General features: G+C 33.7%; 1 protein-coding gene across 1 annotated transcript in view; it reads right to left on the bottom strand.

Annotated features, from left to right (window-relative positions):
• The window catches only part of ADCY2 (adenylate cyclase 2), a 4,311,002-nt gene that overhangs the window by 202,075 nt on the left and 4,086,783 nt on the right, over positions 1–22,144 (bottom strand). The window contains exon 19 of the mRNA XM_044065410.1: positions 14,918–15,002. Within this exon, the coding sequence (XP_043921345.1) occupies positions 14,918–15,002 (85 nt within the window). The remainder of the gene's footprint in view (positions 1–14,917; positions 15,003–22,144) is intronic.

Below are 22,144 nucleotides of genomic sequence, written 5' to 3'. Positions count from 1 at the left end.
TCATCTGAAACTACCCAATGTTTTATAACACAGTGCTATATCAAGGCCACAAAGTACTTTTAGTTGCTGCCGGGTTTTCTACTTCTGCCGCTTCAGACTTTGGCTGAAATGTATCTTCTTGAGATCAGCAAATTACTACACTTAAAATAGAAATAAGTAAATAAGACAAAATCTTTGCTTCTTGTAAAATAATGCAGAGGCCGTTTCCTTTGGTGTTTCCAATATTTACCTAAAATCACATTTTAAATGCACTTGAAATCATAGATTAAATATTTTTTTTTCAGGTTCCTTACTTTGTTTGCACCCAGGCGACGAGTCTTCTAAATACCACCAATCTGTATCCACCACAAGCGCTACATCCATAAACAAGCTGACAGATCTTCTAAATACAATTCAAGAGTGCACCCTTCACAACTGGAGCTTCTAAATAAAATAAAATCCAGAAACGGAAAGGCAGGAGCGAGATATCCACAAACAAGCTGTTCCCGCTTGCAGATTTGAACCAGAAATACGTGCGCGAGCTGAATTCCGACAGGCTGGGAGCCCTGACAGTGTGCTGACATCATCACGCTCATGATGAAAGCATGAAAAATAAAAAACAAAGGACAAAAACTGGAAATTAAGGGGTGCCACTCAGGAATTGTGGCACCCCATTTTTGGACCCCAAAACTTGGTAAAAATCGAGTAATTCAGGACAGTTGGGAGGTATGCACAGAATGGGAAAATTTCCCTTTTCCTCACTGTAGTGCGATCTCTGAGTTGGTATATTTAAATAGCAGGGGGTGGGGGGTGCAGGGGGCTTGCCTCCTGCAAAAATGTTGAGGAACATGGTTTTGTTTCTGTATTTATTTCAGAATTTAGAAGTTTTGAAACGTCAATCATATGGTCTTGACCATATGAAATTCGAAGTTTTAAACCTTCGATATCCTGAAGTGAATCCATAATTGCCTATGTCATAAGTGATAATTCAATAAAAATGTTTCCTGTTTAAAAAAATAATTATTCAGTTTAGCATTACATATATTACTCAGATCCTGCCTTCCCTGAAATATCACTCCTCTAGAACATTATTCTGATTGTATTGTTCCCACAGATTTCATTCATTTCTATGTAGTTTATTACTTCCCTTTTGAAAGATTCCATCTCCAGTTCTTTTATCTCCTTTACAACATTCATTAATTCTGTTACAGCTGGATTTGCTTTTGATTTCCATTTCCTAGGGATTGCTTTTTTGACAACCAGCAGTATGAAACTTAGATGGGCTTTACCGAGTCTACAAAATTCAGTTTCTATATCCCAGCCTAAAAGAATAATTTCCTTAGTTAAAATAATTTGCTTCCCCAACATCTGTGGCAAAATATCCTGTAAGGAATTTCTAGTCTATCAACTCATTACATTCTCAAAAACATGTTCCCAGGTACCCTCTCTATTCCATTACACCTCCAAAAATTATCTACCAGTGGAAAACTTATGTGAAGTCTACATGGGTATAAAAATATACATGCAAACACTTTCATGCAGAAATCCTAAACCTGGAAGATTTTGTTGCATACTCTGGAGCCACATAAATGTCCTACCATTGTTTCTTTGTATATTGCCCATACTCTGGAGCCACATAAACGTCCTCCCATTGTTTCTTTGTATATTGCCTTTGTATTCTCATTTCCCATTCTCTTCTAACATCTTCTGATTGACTCGCATAGTTATCATGCACTATTTTATATGCACTAATAGTGATCCCTTTTTATCACAGCCTCTGTTCTAGACTCAACTATAAACTCAACCAGAGCTGATATTTAATTTATCACCCCCCTATTGACTCGCATAGTTATCATGCACTATTTTATATGCACTAATAGTGCTCCCTTTTTATCACAGCCTCTGTTCTATGCTCAACTATAAACTCAACCAGAGCTGATATTTTATTTATCACTCCCCTATCCATTTCTCTGTGCCTATACTATGTTGTAAATCCCTGGTACTGAGGGCAGTCTCGATCTTACAATCTGAACTTCTGTTTGACCTCATCTCACCCTGTCACATTTTTCCCTCCCTTGTTATTTGCTCCCAATACCTTGGTTCCTTGGCAAATTTGCACCAACAAATTCCATCTCTTTCTTGTCTATTTTCTGTCCCCCTACTTATATTCATCCTTAATATTAAAATCTGTTTTCTCCATTTCTTTGTTGGCCTACTTCCCAAAATATTTTCTGCTGTTTTGTACATTTAATATTCTGCATGGTTGTTACTGTTCTCCTTAAGGGCCTCATCCAAAAACCTATTCCTTCCTTATTTTGTGAACTCCCCTGTCCCCCATTTCAAATAATTTCTTTTAACTTTGGTTTGTAACCTTCTGCTTGTACTATGTATATAAACCTGTAAAGTATCCCTTCAAATTTTGTAATCCTAAGTTGCCTTGTTTTCTGGGAGAAACAATATATCCCACTTAATTCTTGCTCTGTTTTCCTCCCAAATAAACTCCTTCAATTCTTTATTAATTATGGTCTACAAATTGTCCTCTCAGTGAGAAAAAAAAAATCCCTGGTCTGTATACAGTACTACAGGGACTAAAAATATTTTTACCACTGTACCTTGCTATTCATATACATCATCAAGAGCTTCCAACTTTTCACTTTTTATATTGTCCTTTAAGTGTCTTCCCATATATCCTTAGCTGTCATAATTGAATCCTTTTTACCCGAATACCTAAATACTTCATCTTGTCATATCCCTATAAATATGACTATTGCGTAAGCAATGTATGTGTGGGAATATTATTTTATAGTTTTTTTTACCTCCATTTATTTTATATAGTGAAAAATTGGAACTGACTGTAAATATAGACAAAAGATTCTCAATGCAGGCCTGCTATCTCATATTTGAGATGATTCACTCCTCTTTGGCATGCTCAACAAATGAAACACTGGATACAGAATCTGTGGTCATTAGGTAAGGATCCGTTTTCATTGAACCATATGTGCTATATCCTGGAATGCTACAAATCTGTTTTGAGTATGGGCTCCTATAATGTGGAATTCACTGCCAATCACCAATAATTGTACCTTAACTTATAACCACTTAAATAACATGGAAACTGCCACTACCTTAATTAATCCTCTCCAGTCTGTTCTGATAATATCTGGCTATGTTTTCACTATCTGACATCCTTTTACTTAGACTGTATAAAAAGTGTGCATCATCTCAAACTATACCCACTTTTGAAGTAAAAGTTACCCTGCCTTTCACTGTATCAGATTATTTCCTGCATAATCATTTTGTTAAAGTGTCTGTATTGATATTTATCTTTTCAGATGTAATAGCTGCAATGGTGAGGCTGTATATCACTTAGGAATCATTTAAAGATACTGTGCTTATCATTCTATCATGTTTTGCTTTCCTAAAAGAAAACCAAGCACTGATACCCAAGCGAAAAACAGGTAATCCACTGAGTTTATTATCGGACTGACACGAACAAGTAAAAACAATAAAACCATAAAGCATAAAACCAATCAACGTAAAGCGCTTTTCATCCGGATCTTATCCGGACTTCTTCAGACAAACAGTTCCATCCCAAAAATCAAAATTCAAATAGTTAAACACCCAAAGCACTGACCAATCAAACCCAGCTCCATACTTAACTAGTTCTTAAAGTGACAAACTTTCTATTAAAATCAAATGTTATACTATAATTACCAGATACTATGTAGCGTATTCATTATGTAGTCAAACCCTTATATCTTCCTTCTTATAGTCACTTATGAATGGAAAGGTTCACATGTCTAAAAGGGTATATTTAATACAACCATTGGAACAAAAGTATATTTAAAATAGGAACGTTCTAACAAATTGTAAACACTACTATGACCCCTTAAAATAGTTTCAGTTAGTCTTCTTGTCGATTTAAAGTGTTTACAAAAATATTATATACTTTTACTGTCCCATACCACCACGTATAATGTGGTTTATTCCAAAGATAATAATAGAACATATTTCGGACTTCATTCCCTATAGTGTTGAATACACTAATATGCGTATGGGTTATTCTCTAATGTACGAGTGACTTAAATAGCCCCCCCGAACAAAACTAACTCTAATTTCCTAAAATTTGCTGAATGAATTGTAATACCAATACCTATAAACCTAGTAAATGGTGTGTACGAACTTATAATACCAGGTTGTTAACATTCATGTTACATATAGTCCTATGGTCTATACGTGCCTACCCGACCACTAAATGGTGTACAATAAAATCAAGTTAATACATGACGATCTTATATGGTGTTCAAGTTGCCCGACTTCAAATCTGTTATATTAACTATTATAACCTACCCAACAGCTACCCTGTAGGTTACTCATACTCACAGTGATGATGTTACATATTGTAATGATGTTAAATTGCTGGAATTTGTTTATAAATCTAGGTACTAATCATATGTAAACTACATGCCCTTCCTACGGGGAACCTATTGAAGATTAAAGTTTAACAACGTCATTATAAAATGACCTATCTCCAGAAGCTTCTTAGTTTTAAAATACATGCTATGGAGCATGTTTCATTAAGACCTGGATCCATAAATGCCCGTAAGCGTAATTGCCAACTTAATTCCCTTTTCTCGAGCAATAGCTTGATGTAGTTGTCATTAAAGAATCTAGCTCCTGTATTATTGTTATTTATTTGACAAATCACCATAAATTTAAATTTGTGTCCGATGTTCTGCTCACAGTGTCTAGCTAGGGCATTTTCACCTTTCTTCTTACTGAGTCCGTATAAATGCTCATATATTCTATCTCTCAAACGACGGTCCGTCTTCCCTATATAGAATGACGGACAATGTTGGCATTGAGCCAAATAAACTATCGACCTTGTATTACAGTTATATGCATCCAAAATTGCAAATGTTTCTTTTCTAACATTAAAAGTATTAGATGTGTCAATAAAAGAACAATATTTACATGCACCACATTTATGTGTACCTGAATTGTCTTTCTTCACTTTACATTTTGTTTCTAAAAGGTTTTTCATGTTTGATCCCTTCCTGAACGTAAAGATTGGGAATTGGTCTATCTTACTAGAAACGTCCTTATCCAGTGATAGACAAAACCAGTATTTTCTTACTACTTTCTGGATGTCCACAGCCTCTGGGCAATAAGTAAATGTAAATGCCAGGGAGAAGTTTTCGTTCACCTTCAAAACATCTACAATACTGTTCACTTCTTCCCTTAGGCTAAGTTTTCTCTGTTCGTGGGCACTATTAGTTGAAGTGTCAATTCTACTTGTTAAATCAATTGTTGAATTTCCATGTAAAATGGGTATATATATCCCATTTCTCCTCTTCATTTTTACCTCTTGAAATATATCCCTTAAGAATTGACTAGGGTACCCTCTATGAGAAAACATCCTGTAAAGTAAACTACATTCCTGTTAAAAAACATCGTTCAAGGTTGTCATCCTGGCCGCTCATACGAGCTGGCCTTTCACCACAGATTTCTTTTGGTGGTGTGGGTGTGAACTTGAAAAATGTAAGAATGTGTTCGAGTAAGTGCTTTTTCTATAAATATTTGCTGTATATCTACCTTCTTGTACGTTTTTACTCAGTTCTACATCCAAGAAGTTAATCTTTGACTCCTGAAAATTTTTTGTAAATTTTAGAAAGGTACTTGTTGAGTTGAAAAAGGTAACCAGTTCCTCCGCTAGACTACTGTCTCCATTAAAAATAATAAATATATCATCTAGGAATCTTTTATAGAGAAGGATTTTTTCTTTCCACTCACTGTTTAAGATAAAGGTTGTTTCCCAGTAGGCCATAACCAAGTTTGCAAAACTCGCACCTACTGGGGAACCCATTGCTATCCCAATCTTCTGTAAAAGTAGTTTATTGTCAAATGACACATAGTTGTTTTTCAGAACTATGTCTAAAAGTTGTTCTACTAGCAAACATTAATTCCCTGTTGCTCCTTTTTCTCTAATAAAATCCACTACCCATTGTGTACCTACATTTTGTGGTATACAGGAATAAAGATCACATACATCCACTGTGAGGAAGTTGAATTCACTGTTAAATATTGATGACTCTATTACTTTCAAGAAGGACCAAGAGTCCTTTAATATCTGTACTTCCTTACCCACGTATTTTTTCAAAATTGAGTCTGCTAATTTTGCACATGGGTATGTGATCGATTGCCTTGCATCCACCAAAGGTCTAAATGGTGGATTACACAGGCTTTTATGAATTTTCAGTACACCAAAAAGTTTTGGAATTTTAGGGGACAGCATTGTTAAATAATGATTTAAATTAGTGTCAATTAAACCGTCAGTGTATAAATCACTAATAAACATTTTTATTCTGTTATATGCTTGGTTCAGTTGGTGCCGGTTCACTTCCTCATAAGTTTCCTTTTCCAAAAGTAATGTCATTTGCTTATTATAATCGTCATTATACATAACAACAAGGCCCCCACCTTTATCAGGTTTCATAAATCTAACCGGTAGGGTCCTAAACATTGTTAATAGTTGTTTTTCCTCACTTGTAATATTTTCATTATGTCCATCCTTTTTGAAATTCTTCACCACTTGTCTAAATTCTTGTTCACATAAATGTTCAAACATACCAATAACTGCATTACATGGAGGGTTGAAAGTGCTGGATACCCTTAGTTCATTGTTACTATATGATGAATTTCCTAATAATACACTTAAATTCAACTTCCGGATAAACAATTTAAAATCAATCAAAAGTTCAGCAATATTACACCTATTCGATGGGACAAAAGTTAAACCCCTTGCAAATAGTTCAACCAAAGCCTCATCAATACAACATTTGGTGTAGTTAAAGATTTTAAAATCACCCTCTTTGTTTGTTATGAAATTAAATAAAGTCATTCCTAATACTTGTTGTTGCTGCGAGTGTTGTATCTCTTTTTGGGACCTTGTTGTAAGTTCGGCCTCCAGTTGTTCCCCCTCCCCCCTCTGTAGTTTTTTTGATTTGATTGTGGTTGCCGTTGGTTATTGTCCTGGGGGCATGGGTGTACAACACCCTTGTTTTGGTATTCCATACCTCCTTCGTCATTAAAGGTTTCATCTACAGTTTCATTAATAAAGTCCACACTATTAGATACTTCTTCATTTCTCACAGTACTATTTCTCCTATTAGAAACTAGCCTTTGTTCTTGCCCATGTTCAGAATTTACATTCATTCTGTTTCTATTCCCATAGTTCTGTGAACTTGGTGGTTTTGGATATGCATAACCCTCTTTGTATGCTTTCAAATCCCTCTCCAATTTCTTGATTTTAGTTAATTTAAATTTCTGCATTTGTTGTGCTATACTTGTAAATGTTCTATTATATTCATATTGGTATCTATTAAACTCTAAGTCCCCTTTAATTTCTTTTTCCAATTTTGTGGTGTCAGTCGTGAGTTCATTCACTAATATCTGGTAATGTTTTGTCATACACTGTAATAGTTCCAAACCTTGATTGTTGAATAGCATTAAAAGTTCCTTGTGGAACTCAGAACCTTCAATTAGTCCAGTTGGATATGAACAGTATCTAAGTCTAACTGAAAATATTTTAAGGGGTCATAGTAGTGTTTACAATTTGTTAGAACGTTCATATTTTAAATATACTTTTGTTCCAATGGTTGTATTAAATATACCCTTTTAGACATGTGAACCTTTCCATTCATAAGTGACCTGTAAGAAGGAAGATATAAGTGTTTGACTACATAATGAATACACTACATAGTTTCTGGTAATTATAGTATAACATTTGATTTTAATAGAAAGTTTGTCACTTTAAGAACTAGTTAAGTATGGAGCTGGGTTTGATTGGTCAGTGCTTTGGGTGTTTATCTATTTGAATTTTGATTTTTGGGATGGAACTGTTTGTCTGAAGAAGTCCGGATAAGATCCGGACGAAAAGCGCTTTACGTTGATTGGTTTTATGCTTTATGGTTTTATTGTTTTTACTTGTTCGTGTCAGTCCGATAATAAACTCAGTGGATTACCTGTTTTTCGCTTGGGAATCAGTGCTTGGTTTTCTTTTACAACTGTTGGACTTTCGTTTATTGGTGTTAGATGTTTTGCTTTCCTCTTTACCTTTGTGGTTGTCTAGTCAATAGTTTATTTTTAATGAGGCTTCTGCTGTTAGTGTAGCTCTCCCTTTCTTTAAATTATTTTAATGAAGTCATGGCTGAAAATGGGCTTGACTTACTTGTGAAAATAACAATAAAACAAATATGATCTTAAAATAGAAATGCAAACTCAATTTAAGGCAGTCAGTTTATTTAATTTATGCATCAACAGGGTGTTCTACAATACGTGGGAAAAGACTAAACAAAAGATAATACAAAAACTGTGAAAATAGAAGCTCTATTATATGGCTATTGATAGTAAGATACAAGCAGTTTTACGGTTTTAGTCCCTTTAGTCTTATATACTGATCAGGCATATTTTTATGAACTAAAGGAGAAACTGTGGATAGCAATTAATAAAGAGCTGAAGGATTTTATCTGTGAGGGGAAGACAGCAAGAGTCAAGTGGAATAAGGTTATTCTTCCAATAGAACAGGGCAAATTGGGCTTGCCCGATTTGAAGGGGTATTTCAGAGAAACATAGTTACATAGCACAAGCAGAAAACTATAATTAAAGTGGAAAGACGTGATAAAGAAACAGAGGAAAGACTGTATTTTGGATGCAGACTTTTAAGGATAATAACAATAAACTTACAGAATATTGTATTAATAAAGTAGCAGAAAGTATTCTAAGAACTAAGCCAACACAGGAACGGAGAAAGGAGATTCTCCTGAGAGGGATGACTGCAATTGGGATACAGATAATAGGCAAGAGGGGGCTGGAATTTATTGGAGAAAACTGACAAAGGAACCAAAGCACTGGCAGCAAATAACTAGAGAGTGGAAAGGTACTAGAATGGAAGACACCAATAACTTATTTAGACTGCAGGTTAGAGATTGCCTTCCCTATCAAGGATTGATATCAGAGTATAGGCAAATAGAAAGAAATGGGGGGAGGGGGGTCCTAAATGAAAGACCAGCACTGTTAGAGTTTTTAGTAGAATCTGGAACCGAAGCTGCCATTAAGAAAGGAATAATTAGTAGAGCATATTAAATATTGCATGATAACTATAAGAATCTATCAGAGGAGGTTAGAAAGGATTGAGAAGAGAGGTTGGATAAGCAATTTACAAAGAAATAGTGGGAGGATATATGTATGTCTCCCAAATATGCAACAATGTCTAGAAGATTTAGGATCTTTGCTTGAAAATGTTTGCATAGTTATTTTTATACCCTCCAAGAAGACTCCAAAGAATTTTTCCTCAGGCAGACTGCAAATGTTGGAGGTATGATAGGAAGAAAGAGATAAATGGGACCATATTTTCTGGGAGTGTAATGAATTAGCAAGCTTTAAAGATTGCAGCAAAAAAACAACAAACTCCAGGCTACCATGACTGTAGAAACAATATTTTTATTCACTGGTATACACTTTTGTGGTAATAACATAACTGCTTCTAGAGACCATAAAGAATATACAAAACACACATATAAAACAACTAGCAACCAATCAAAGTAATCTAAATAATCACATGTTAAAAACAATTAATTAATAAAATAAGCTGACCCCTAAGGACCAATCAGAGACAAGGTTTCAAGTCTTCTGTAACAAAAAACAAATAATGAAGAAACTGATAGTGACCTGTTGTCTGTAATTAGAAAGTACAATTCTAGCAAAAAGCCAGCTAACATAAAAAATTACCTTCTACAATAATAAATCAAAAGCCGTTCACTTCAGCATATGTTATTCCTGGTCTTGCAACACCAGCCACTTTATAAAAAAATGGTATCTTTCGAATATATCATCCGACTAGTGTATCAAACCACTAGTTGAAGCATTGGATAAAACAAAGGGGAATCACTCCGATAAAAACATGTTTAAAGAATTCTACTCTAATAAAAAAGGGAATAGAAATGACCAGTCACCACTTTTCCTACACATTGTACCTCCAATTAAACTTCATGTGGCATTAACCTATCAACTCACTAAACAAAGTGAGAAGGCCAATCATAGTCTAAATTATGAATTAAACTTATTTGTGGACTCAGCAAGATAAAAAAGTATATATATATATATATATATATATATATATATATATATATATATATATATATATGTTCATAGGTTCATAGGTAGGTATTAGGCTATCTGCCCGAGGGCATTTATAAGCCTAGCCAGAGTGTGTTGGCTTTTGTCGCCCCATTGATTAATTAACTGAGCCTCTGTCAAGCAGAGCCAATGAAGTGATCCCAGGGGTGTACTTTCTGTTACCCATCCACTCATCAAGGCTTCTCTTGAAGAGTGTTAGTGAGGGGCTCTGCCTAATGTAGTTAGGAATTTTGTTCCAAAGCATGGGGAGTCTCTGTGACAGGAATCTATCCCTCCAGCATGTTCTATTTATTGTTGTGGCGAGGTTTAGCTCATTAGAGCGCGTGGCTCGCAGTGACTTGGATTTCTTTAGGTGGAGCATGTCCATCAATTCTGAGTTGGACATGGCTTTGTAAGTCTATATATATATATATATATATATATATATATATATATATATATATATATATATGTATGTCTTTTTTTTATTTGGTAACCAGGAAAGTTCGACTGGGTAAAAAAAAAAAACATTTTCAATGGAGGCCCAGGAGAAAAGCTCCACATGTATCTTAAGAGTACAAATACATATTATTCCAGACATTTTACAGCATAAACAATAACATATTTCAGAGAATACATAATTCAAAAGACAAAGTAAGAAATATGCTGTACAATTGAGGGATACAGTAAGTACAAGTTCTTTAAAGTAAAAAAAAAAAATCAGTTAAATATAACAAACTTAACAAAGTTTGAATATTACAATTAGTTGGATCGAGCTAGAATAGTAAGACCAAACAATTCTACAGCAATTTAGCCTGGGCTAGTACATGAACAAAGCCATGAGTCATTAAGGAAACCTTTTAGGGAGTTTTTAAACTGATGAACATTGATAGTAGTTCTAATAGTAAGAGGAAGAGAACTCCAAACTTTTGCTACATTGGGAGAATATAAGGAATCACCAGCAGTATTGGTTGATTTGTTCACTTGTAGTAGTGATTTATTTTCAGATCTAAGATTATGGTTGGTAACATAAGGATTTAATATGTTTAACAGAGCTGGACTTTTTTAGCCTAATATAATAGTTTATGTGCCATGATTAGTTGATTGTATGATAATAGCTGTGGTAGTTCTAGCCAAGATATTTTTTAAGGAGTAACAGTGGTGCAATGATGTGGACAGCCAGTAGCAAATTTAGCTATATTGTTATAGCATATAGCAAGTTTCTTTAGATCTGCCTTTTTTAGATCAACATGAATAGGGGAGGCATACAGCAAAGTTGACAGGAGCTGGGTTCTAGAAACAGCAATACCAGAAGCATCAGTTAGGAATTTTTTGATCTTGTATAAGATACCCATTTTTTATGAACTTTCTTTATTGTTTGGGATATATATAGATCAAACCATGGATTATTAGCAACTATAACACCAAGTAATTTTGACTGAGATTCAGGGATGATTTTTGTATTATTGCCAGAAGTAATATAGAAGGAGGTACAGATGTATGATAGTCTAGTAGGATGGAAGATCATAACTTTTGTTATATAAATATAATGATCAAAACCAAATAAAGGTATTGATCATACAAAGCTAAAGGAAGATAAACTCACTTATAAACTAATCTAAAAATATATATGTTCAAGCAATAGATCAGTTTAATGTGCCGTAGAGAAAATGCTATACAGACAGTTAGAAAATGTTGTTCTGTCAGGTGCGTGTTAACATATGCCTCTCCATAATAAGAACAAAGTTAAAAAGGACTTGTTCCATTGAAAATATATATATAGAAAATTCTGCTCCAATAAAAAAAGATATAGACATGGCCATTCAAAACATTTCCTGAAACTTGTATCTCCAGTTAAGCTTCATATGCCATTGTTCTATAAACTCATTAAACAAAATGAAGGATCCAATCAGGGTCAGCACTAAAAGTTAAAACATTTTAGTGGACTCAGAATAACAAAATAATTATATATATATATATATATATATATATATATATATATATATATATATGTTTAAAAAATTATATCCTCCATACATACATGAAGAAAATGTAGCAATCAAATACAAATATACACATTGATCCTATAGATCTCAAGTAAAAATATTCTGTTATAGAACAACCTTAAAAAATACACACTTGAAGAATATATCACTTGTTAGTCACAAGTTAGTCTGCAAAAATAGTAAAATATTTTACTTCTTTGTAATAGGGCAAGTAATACAAAATCCCAGGGGTGGATCTTGGGAACAGACTTTAGAGAAAAGAGAACTTTTATGGCAGCTGAAGCTGATCGCAAGTGAACCACAGAAATTTCCTTGCAGAATGCGTTGAAGCTTTGGGCTGCATAGTTATAATTTTTTTTTATATTTAATTACACTTAAACATATTTGTACACCCTATTTCTATGTTTTTTATAGTTTTTTAAATTTATGGTTTAAATGCAACAAGTGATTATTGATTATATATTTAAAGTTAAGAATGTTTATTTAGTCTTTTTAAATAAGTTATAAATGTTGTAATTAACTGGATTGGTAGAATGCCACAGAGAAGTTTTATGCAAATGTTTTTTATCGATTAATTAACCCATTAGCTTAAGACTTGATGAAGTCATGTGACTGTGTCTGTATTCCTATTTAAAGTTTTTAGAGAAGGTTCATATCCAGTTCTGATGAAGTCCTTTTATGGATAAAAATTCTTAACTGGTTTGCCAGTTGTATTTGGTTAATAACATTGTTTTTACTTGGATATTTGGATTTTTCATCTTTTCATTCACTCTGTGAAGGTGGGTGGTAAGTCTACGTTTTGGTTCTCAGTTTTATATCATGTAGACTTGTCTCTGTTTCTTTGGTGCTCATAATGATTAGACTTGGAGAAGAAAGAAATGGCGGTGTTGCATTTTCCTTACTTTCTCCCTCTTCTCCAAATTTCACAAAATATGTGCAGGTTTACTTTGCTTGTATTTCTCACATTCACTTTTTCTAGAATCACTTACAGTGAACCATGTTTGGGTCGAAGAACTCAGCTGCACTTTTTTCCCTTACTGATAGGTAATATTCACTTGCAACATGAGGAACACTTCCTATGAGAAGGTGAACAGCACTCATTCTGGCGTGAGCAGAGACACATGCAGATAATATATGATGAACACAACGAAGCATGAGTGCTACGGAAGAACATGGCATTTTATGGATAATGAATTGTGGAGACAATTTACATTTTCTGTGTAAAATTCGAGTAGCAAAATGCCATGCAAAGGAAATAATAAATAAACAAGGAACAATGAATGTCATGAAAAACAACTTTTCCCAATGTTTTACTGTTTAGCATAGCCTCATTGTTAAGCTGCAATGTGAGCAAATGCCATGATCATGTAAAGCTGAAGGTAAAGACATGGTAGAATTAAAGCATAAAGCGAATGCTGCCGAAGATAAACTGTCTTTCAGCTTAAATGGTTATCCTACTGGTGGATGAAGCTTGAGCTCTTGAGTTTCAACTGCCAAGTTTTGACTTGGTTATAATTGGATTTCCTTCACAAGAAGTCGCTGTCAGTTAGTTGTGCCAACAGTGATTCCGTTTTTGGGGAATTTTCCCTGTTCTTTGAGTTTGTGAGACCATGTAGTTGTTATATATAAGTTTGGAGGGTGTGGTGAGCTTGCCCCCGCCCCATACTGGGGCATGTAAGGGGGCTTGTCAACTTCCAAAAACATTTAAAAAGTGCTTTTGACAAGACATTTATGTCAAATGCAGTTTGAGGATTCTGATCCTTGGTGCATTTCATCCACTAATAGTGGAAGCATCTCTCTCTTTTTTTTTTTTGCTGTGGCATTGTGCTGCCTGACCACTGTCTGTAGTACAGTCAATAAAACATCATTGAAATGTATACTGCAGATGGGCCCAGTTCTTTACCAGTTCTGCAAGAAAGTTAAAGTCAAAACTTTTCATAGCTGATAAAGTACAAATCCATGTTCATTTTTTAACAAAAAATCATAATTTCATACCAATTTTCACTGCTTTTTTTAACAAAAATCATAATTTCATACACATTTTCACTTCTTTTTTTAACAAAAATCATAATTTCATACACATTTTCATGTTGTATAGCTCATTTTGATCTGCAACAGGCACACTGTAGTATCTACATTTTTTTTTAAAAAGAGGTACATGAAAAATTAGGTACTGTGAGAAAAAAAGGTACTTTTTATCTATAAGCAGAATATGTCTTCACACAGTACTCCAAGTTAGATGCCATGCTTTCTTAAAGCAAATGAAGGGTAGTGAAAGAAATACATACTATTAAAAAAGGACACCTGGCAGCTTTTTATCTTATAATAGCACATCTGTTGGAAATGTTTGTTAACGACAATATGTTTTGGTCAGACTTACATCATGGTCATAATATCCTCAGCCTGAAAGACTGAAACACTTACCAAATGACAAGACAGGCATACCATCTGACCTTATATTTAGACATCAGTTGTGTTTTAATTCCTTTTTTTTTGTTAAAATACATACCTAAAAGTCACTATTCATACAAGTGCTGTGAATAGCCTATTACAGGTAAGATAAAAAAGAACCAAGGCAGCACAGGAACTCAGAATCTGCCAAAGATGTACAGGTAAGGCCAGCTGTTAATAAACAGGTAACTATAAATAAATAAACAAGTAACTGCAACATTTTACTAGTAAAGCCATGCATTTTTCTCTGCTAAGAACTAAATAATCAGCAGTCTGCAATAAGAATGTTTAAATGCAATCCTTACCTGTCTTGCTAAGACAAATAATGTTATGAAGAAGATAAAAAGAGAGACACATCCCATTGTCTTCAGCTCCTTCAAAATTCCAGGCCTGACAAATGTAATAAAAACTAGCTGTTTATTAGTGCATGCAATACAAAGTAAAGGAACAGAAAAGAAAGAAAACATTTGCTAATATTTTACCTCACTAGAGTGGTAAGTTGTTTAATAAGATATCTGAGAATGGACAAGGCATGTAGATATTAACACCAGTGTGTGCACACATAGACAGACACCCATAAAGTGTAGTTATACAGAAGCATTTCCAAAGGAAATAACGTAACTTATATCACTATAAATGTTTGAGATGACTGCAGAACACAAATTGACTAGAGTTAAAAAGTATTATACCATGCTAAAATATGAGTTTGCAAAAGGCTTGACATTCTAGGTAAGTCTTAAGACTGCTCATTTATGTAATATAAAAGAGGAGGTGTTGGAAAGCAGAAAGTGAGAGACAGAGAATACTGTGTGTGTTTGTGAGTGTACATGTGCCTACGCATCTATATTAAAGAGAGACACATGCACACACACGAAGAAGTCTAGTTTTGCAATACTTGTGAAAGTACAACAGCTCTTTGTAAGCTTTCTTACATTATTTCAAAATAAATGCTGCTGTACCTGAAGTACTAGGAAAGGTGAAAGGCAGAACCAAAGAGAGTATTGGCTGATAATGTACTTAAGAGTATGTAAAACATACTAAAGCTCAATAGATTGTGACTTCATCCAGTATACTGTGGCTATCAGTCGAATAGTACATATCTGCAGCAACAAAGTGAGATATGCGGAATATTTAGACTTTTCAGGATTTCTAGCATCACAATTAAATGTTGCAGTGAGACAGGCGAATATCTGCCTGTATAACAATCTACTTTGTTCCAGTTTTAGACATGGCACAATAAAGAGGGAATATACACTATAACAGCTGGATCAAACGGAAATGAGCTGCAGTCTGAGAGGTTCATAACTAAAGGATGGAGCCAGCTGAACTAAACAGAGGGGTGAACAAATCAATCTATCTGAGCTTGCTGTTACAAGAGAATGAGCTGAAGGCAAACCACATGGTTAAGGGAAAATGAATAAGTAAAGAAACAATCATATGCCTAAAGACTTAACAGATCAATGAAAAAAGGGGTATGTTTTGGATACAAGATTATGAAGAGAAATTGACGTTGCCTTGGAAAATGATAGTATTATGACAATTTTCCATAAAGCCAAAAATGAATTTCATAAGCAGAAAACAAAGAAGAAAAATAATACTTATGTACTTTGTCATCTGATTAGAAAAAAGTATATTCATACTATGAACAGGGTATGGTATTCTGGCAAGCTTTTTTTCATGCACTCATTAATATATCATTCTTGTTGACAGTAAATGTATTTTATTTGTTATTAGTCTGATATCCAGGATGATAGCATGATTTAATAAAGGCCCTTTTCTGACACAGCTGGGGTACATGCCAGAATAAAGCAGACAATCGTAAATTAATATTATATAAATTGGTATCCCATGTCAAATACACATAAAATAAAACTATCATGGAACATTAATCATGAAATGGTGCTTATGAAGAACAGTTAAGGTGTATGATAAATGGCAATAATCCAATTTATATAAAATATGAGAAATATATACTGTATAAAACATCACCCTATATTAATTGTAAAATCAGTGGACAAAGTGCACAATTTTCCATCTGTCACCTTTTTCAGCTATAATACAAGGCCATAAATGTGTTATCACCAGGTAGGGGGAAAAAGGGGTGTATGTGTGTGTACTGTGCATGTACGTGAGACTTACGTTCCCATACTTATGCAGTACATCGGAGTTGTGTAAAGGAAGCAATGGACAAAGGAAGATCGAGTGTGTGTGTGTGTGTGTGTGTGTGTGTGTGTGTGTGTGTGTGTGTGTCTGTGTGTGTATCAATACACACACACACACACACACACACACACACACACAAACACTAGTCACAAGTTAAAGCAAAATTATTTGCTTGATAACAAGTTCTTGAAAGTTTCAAGATTTTCAGTTGTCAGAAGAATTTTTAGGGGATAAAATCTATCTAGATTTACAAGTAGATTTCCAGTAAGGAAAAACAGAAGATCTGAAATAATTACGGGTGATAGCGGATATTTTGGAAACAGCATAGGTGTAAACTGGATGCTAATTTATATAAGTAAGAATGTATACAGTACATTATATATTATACTGTACACAACTGTACTGAAAAAGTGAGATAGTCAACAATGTAGATTCATATTTATACAATGACTGGCCATTAATATTCAAAAATAAGCACCAGGATTTGTCAGCCCTACCATCGTGCTCATTGTAATTCAAGCATATACCAATGGAAAAAAAAGTCCGGTCGTCCAGACTTTCTTTTATTAATATAGGCTACAGAATCTCTGCTTTGTTTTTTTTTATTTAAAAATAAATAAATAAGCTTTCAAAAACTTGAGACGTCAAAAGAACGAGACATATGGGACAGACAAAAAGAAAAGGATAATCAGGTATGTTATGCAAAACTAGAGAATTGCACCTGTTATCCTTATATTTTCTCTGTATATTGAAAGTTTGCTGCTTTCATTTTTTTTAATTAAAAAAAAAAAAAAAAAAAAAAAGCAATGGAGATCTTCCTTTCTCCATTGCTTCCTTTACACAACTCAACACTAATGAACTGTGTAAGTATGGGAACGTAAGTCCGATATGCATGTACAGTACATTAAGAAAGCCAAACAAAAACGGAAACAAGCGGAAACAAGCTGGTAAAAAACGGCACGGACAATTTATTAAATGTGAGCGCTTTCAGCCAAGCAGGTGCTCAGCCTTCATCAGACATTAAACAATTTTCACAGCTCTCTATTTATATAGACAACACACCTTGTTTAGCAATAAATTAATTAACCAATCTCAATTATAATTCAATAAAAATACCTACAAATATATGAAAAATATATACAAAATACTAGATTATCACCATTCTCAAAGAGACCAAGATAAATTATGTAAAAAACACACCATTTCACTCGCATTCTTTCAAATACAAAAACCTATATGTATAGCATGCTAAATTCCTAAAATACTACTCATAAAATAGACTGTGTTAGCTAACATAAACACAAATGGATTACAATCATTTTTTGCCCCTATTGGGTGGTGGCATGATGGGTAGATCAAGTAAGGCTACCCCTAATATTAGTCCATCTGTACTCCCTGGTATTAATTTTTTGTTCACTCATAGTGTCGACTATAAAATTATTAGGGATATAGTAGTTAAGAATTGGAGTATTATTTCAGAGGATAGAGCTTTGGTTAAAGTTTTAGGCACGCATCCAAAATGTACTTATAGAAGGGGTATCAGCCTTAAAAATCTTGTTGAAACAACTACCCGTAAATCTAAAGACAAAATAGTTGGAATGCGAAAAGGTGGTATGTGCCCTCAATGCAAATTTATTCACTCAGGTAATAAAATTGATGTTAATAGGAAAAATTATTTTATTAATGGTAATTACAATTGTGACACAAAGGGAGTTGTATACATGGCTCTATGTGAGAAATGTCCTTCCTTCTATATTGGCAAAACTAACACAGTCTATTTTATGAGTAGTATTTTAGGAATTTAGCATGCTATACATATAGGTTTTTGTATTTGAAAGAATGCGAGTGAAATGGTGTGTTTTTTACATAATTTATCTTGGTCTCTTTGAGAATGGTGATAATCTAGTATTTTGTATATATTTTTCATATATTTTTAGGTATTTTTATTGAATTATAATTGAGATTGGTTAATTAATTTATTGCTAAACAAGGTGTGTTGTCTATATAAATAGAGAGCTGTGAAAATTGTTTAATGTCTGATGAAGGCTGAGCACCTGCTTGGCTGAAAGCGCTCACATTTAATAAATTGTCCGTGCCATTTTTTACCAGCTTGTTTTTGTTTGTTTTTCAAGTTTTAAGTATTGTTGGATTTTCTGAACACGTACATTAAGAAAGCCCCATGATACCAGGGAAAAACACGGAAGAGCAGCACGGTGCCATTATACAAGGACATTATTTAAGAAAAGCAAGTAACTTTTTTCTTAAATAATGTCATTGTATAATAGCAATGACCCGTGGCTGGATGTGGGTAATGCTGATTTACCTACACCCATCTGTGGGTTATTGCCATATTATATTATTCTTTAACAGTTATCTAATCAGGTAAAAGCAAACACTAGTATTTTGTTATGAAAGAGCAAATAATTTCCATTTAAAATGAGAAAAGTATATCTTGCAGGCAGATGTCATGCAATACTTCAGTTATAGAGGAATAAAGTATTAACATCTTTTTGGCTTGCAAAAGGATATTCAGTACAAGTCTGTCTTGTGCACAAAGTTCTGTAGACATCCATAACAGAAAATAATGCCAAACTGTGACTATATCCAAGATGTGACTGGTTTTGTTATGAATCATGAGGCAGGGACAAATAATTCTATAGGTTTAATAAAACAGAACAATGTAGATATAACTCATTAGGAAAACTGGCTGAAAGAGTAAAGGACTGTTAGACAACGTAATTAAAATAGCCATAACTCAATGGCAAGATGAAAGTAAACTGAAGTAACAGCAATTCAGTTTTATGTATATGCCCTATTTCAGCCAAAAAAATGTTACAAGAAATATTAAATATCTATCTATATCTGTCTACAAACATATGTGTATGCATATATATATATATATATATATATATATATATATATATATATATATATATATATACATATACAGTATATGTATATGAGTATTTATTGAATTATCAAAATGTAAATGTATCAAAACTCAAACAATTGATGCCAGCATTTTCAAATTCAATATATCACAAAATTCAAAACATCTAATACTAATACAGTCATAGAGGTCTCCTTTTGTGATTAGATCACAAAATCCCCACTACACATTCGGACCCAATTAGTCAGGACAGAGGTAGAATTATGGAAAGGGTTTTTGAAAGTTAAGGTGCAGGGTTAGGGTAAGGGTTGAGGCAGGATTAGGATTTGGGTTGCAAGTATTACTGAGTTGGGCAGGGTGACTTTGTTGAATGAGTGAAAATGTAGGTCTGTATATATTAAGTTCAATATTGTTCTTTCTCAGAGTATTTTGTTTTCTCTGCAATATGGAGATCTTAGTGTTGATATATATATATATATATATATATATATATATATATATATATATACATATATATATATATATATATATATATATATATACATATATATACATATATATATATATATATATATATGGGTCACCTTCACATGGTCAACATTTCAGAATGTCGAAGACCATATGGCCGAGACAATATGATCAACATTCGAAATGTTGACCATGTGGAACTGGCATCTCTGTACAGTGCGGAAAGGAAAGATTTCCATCTTCCGTACTGTAGTGCGATCTCGGAGCTGGTAAAGTTCCAGAGGGTGTGGGGGTAGAGTAGGGTGCAGGGGGAGTAGCCCCCCTGCTAGCAGTGTGAACATAAGTGTTTGTTATATTTTTTTTTTATTCAATGGTCGACATTTTGAATGTCAATCATATGGTCTCAGCCATATAGTCTTCGACATTCTGAAATGTTGACCATGTGAAGTAGATCCATATATATATATATATATATATATATATATATATATATATATGGATATTTGAGGACTGGGTTAATGGAATCTCAACTTTATCATTTGATCACCCCAGCCTCTGAAAGGGGTAAAACCGGCTGGAGGTTTAGATATGAATCAAGGGGCATCAGCATCAATCAATGAGAAGCTTAACAACTTGGATCATAAACTCCTGAAATTAAAGAAGTTACAACTTGAGATACAGTACTTTAAGGAATGCATTAAGCAGCAGTTGATACAAAAAGGACTACGGAAGGCTCAGTATCCTACCGGTTTGAAAGCAAATTCACCCTTTCATTTAGAACTTATTCAGCTCTTCAGTAGACAAGGAAAGAAGATAAGTGTTTGTTGTGTTTTTTTTTATTCCATGGTTGACATTTTGAATGTTGATCATATGGTCTCAGCCATATCGTCTTCAACATTCTGAAATGTTGATGTAGATCCATATATATAGATATATATGTACAGTTCAGTGAGGGTGAGGGCTTGCGCCCTCTCCCATTGGAACAAAAATCAGCTTTAAAGGGATACCAGCAATGTTTGATATTCATTGTTATGTGGCATATTCATAGAGCCCTTTTACCAGCATTAAGTTCTTAAGATAATGAAGAGTAGTGTGATCTCTGGTGGTATATATAATTAGCTGGGGGCATAGCCCCCTGCAAAATCATGATTTTTTTTCTCTGTTATGTGTTTCAATCCTTTTGGAATGGTGCTTGTCAGTCGATATTTTTGTACTTTGATATTTGGAAGTATACCCATACCTATCTTTATCTATCTATCTATCTATCTATCTATCTATCTATCTATCTATCTATCTATCTTTCTATCTATCTGTCTAGCTCTATCTATCTGTCTATCTATCTATCTATCTATCTATCTATCTATCTATCTATCTATCTATCTTTCTATGTATCTGTCTAGCTCTGTCTATCTATCTATCTATCTATCTATCTGTCTAGCTCTATCTATCTCTCTATCTATCTATCTATCTATCTATCTATCTATCTATCTATCTATCTATCTGTCTTTCTATGTATCTGTCTAGCTCTGTCTATCTATCTATCTATCTATCTATCTATCTATCTATCTATCTATCTATATATCTATCTATCTATCTTTCTATCTATCTGTCTAGCTCTATCTATCTGTCTATCTATCTATCTATCTATCTATCTATCTATCTATCTATCTATCTATCTATCTATCTATCTATCTATCTATCTATCTATCTATCTATCTATCTATCTATCTATCTATCTATCTATCTATCTATCTATCTTTCTATCTATCTATCTATCTATCTATCTATCTATCTATCTATCTATCTATCTATCTATGTATCTATCTATCTTTCTGTCTATCTGTCTATCTATCTATATATCTTTCTTTCTATCTATCTATCTATTTACCTATCTGTATGGGTATAGTGTGTTGAACGGCTATTATGACAGCAGGGTGCTGGGTGCGTGTGCTTTATTGGATATGCATTTTCTTGAATGCAGAGTTAATCAATGGTGGAATATGTTGATTTG

The sequence above is a fragment of the Protopterus annectens genome, chromosome 3.part0 (genome assembly GCF_019279795.1).
Source record: "Protopterus annectens isolate FY-2018-M chromosome 3.part0, PAN1.0, whole genome shotgun sequence".
Taxonomy (NCBI): Eukaryota; Metazoa; Chordata; order Ceratodontiformes; family Protopteridae; genus Protopterus; species Protopterus annectens.
This window is presented reverse-complemented; position numbering and strand designations above follow the sequence as displayed.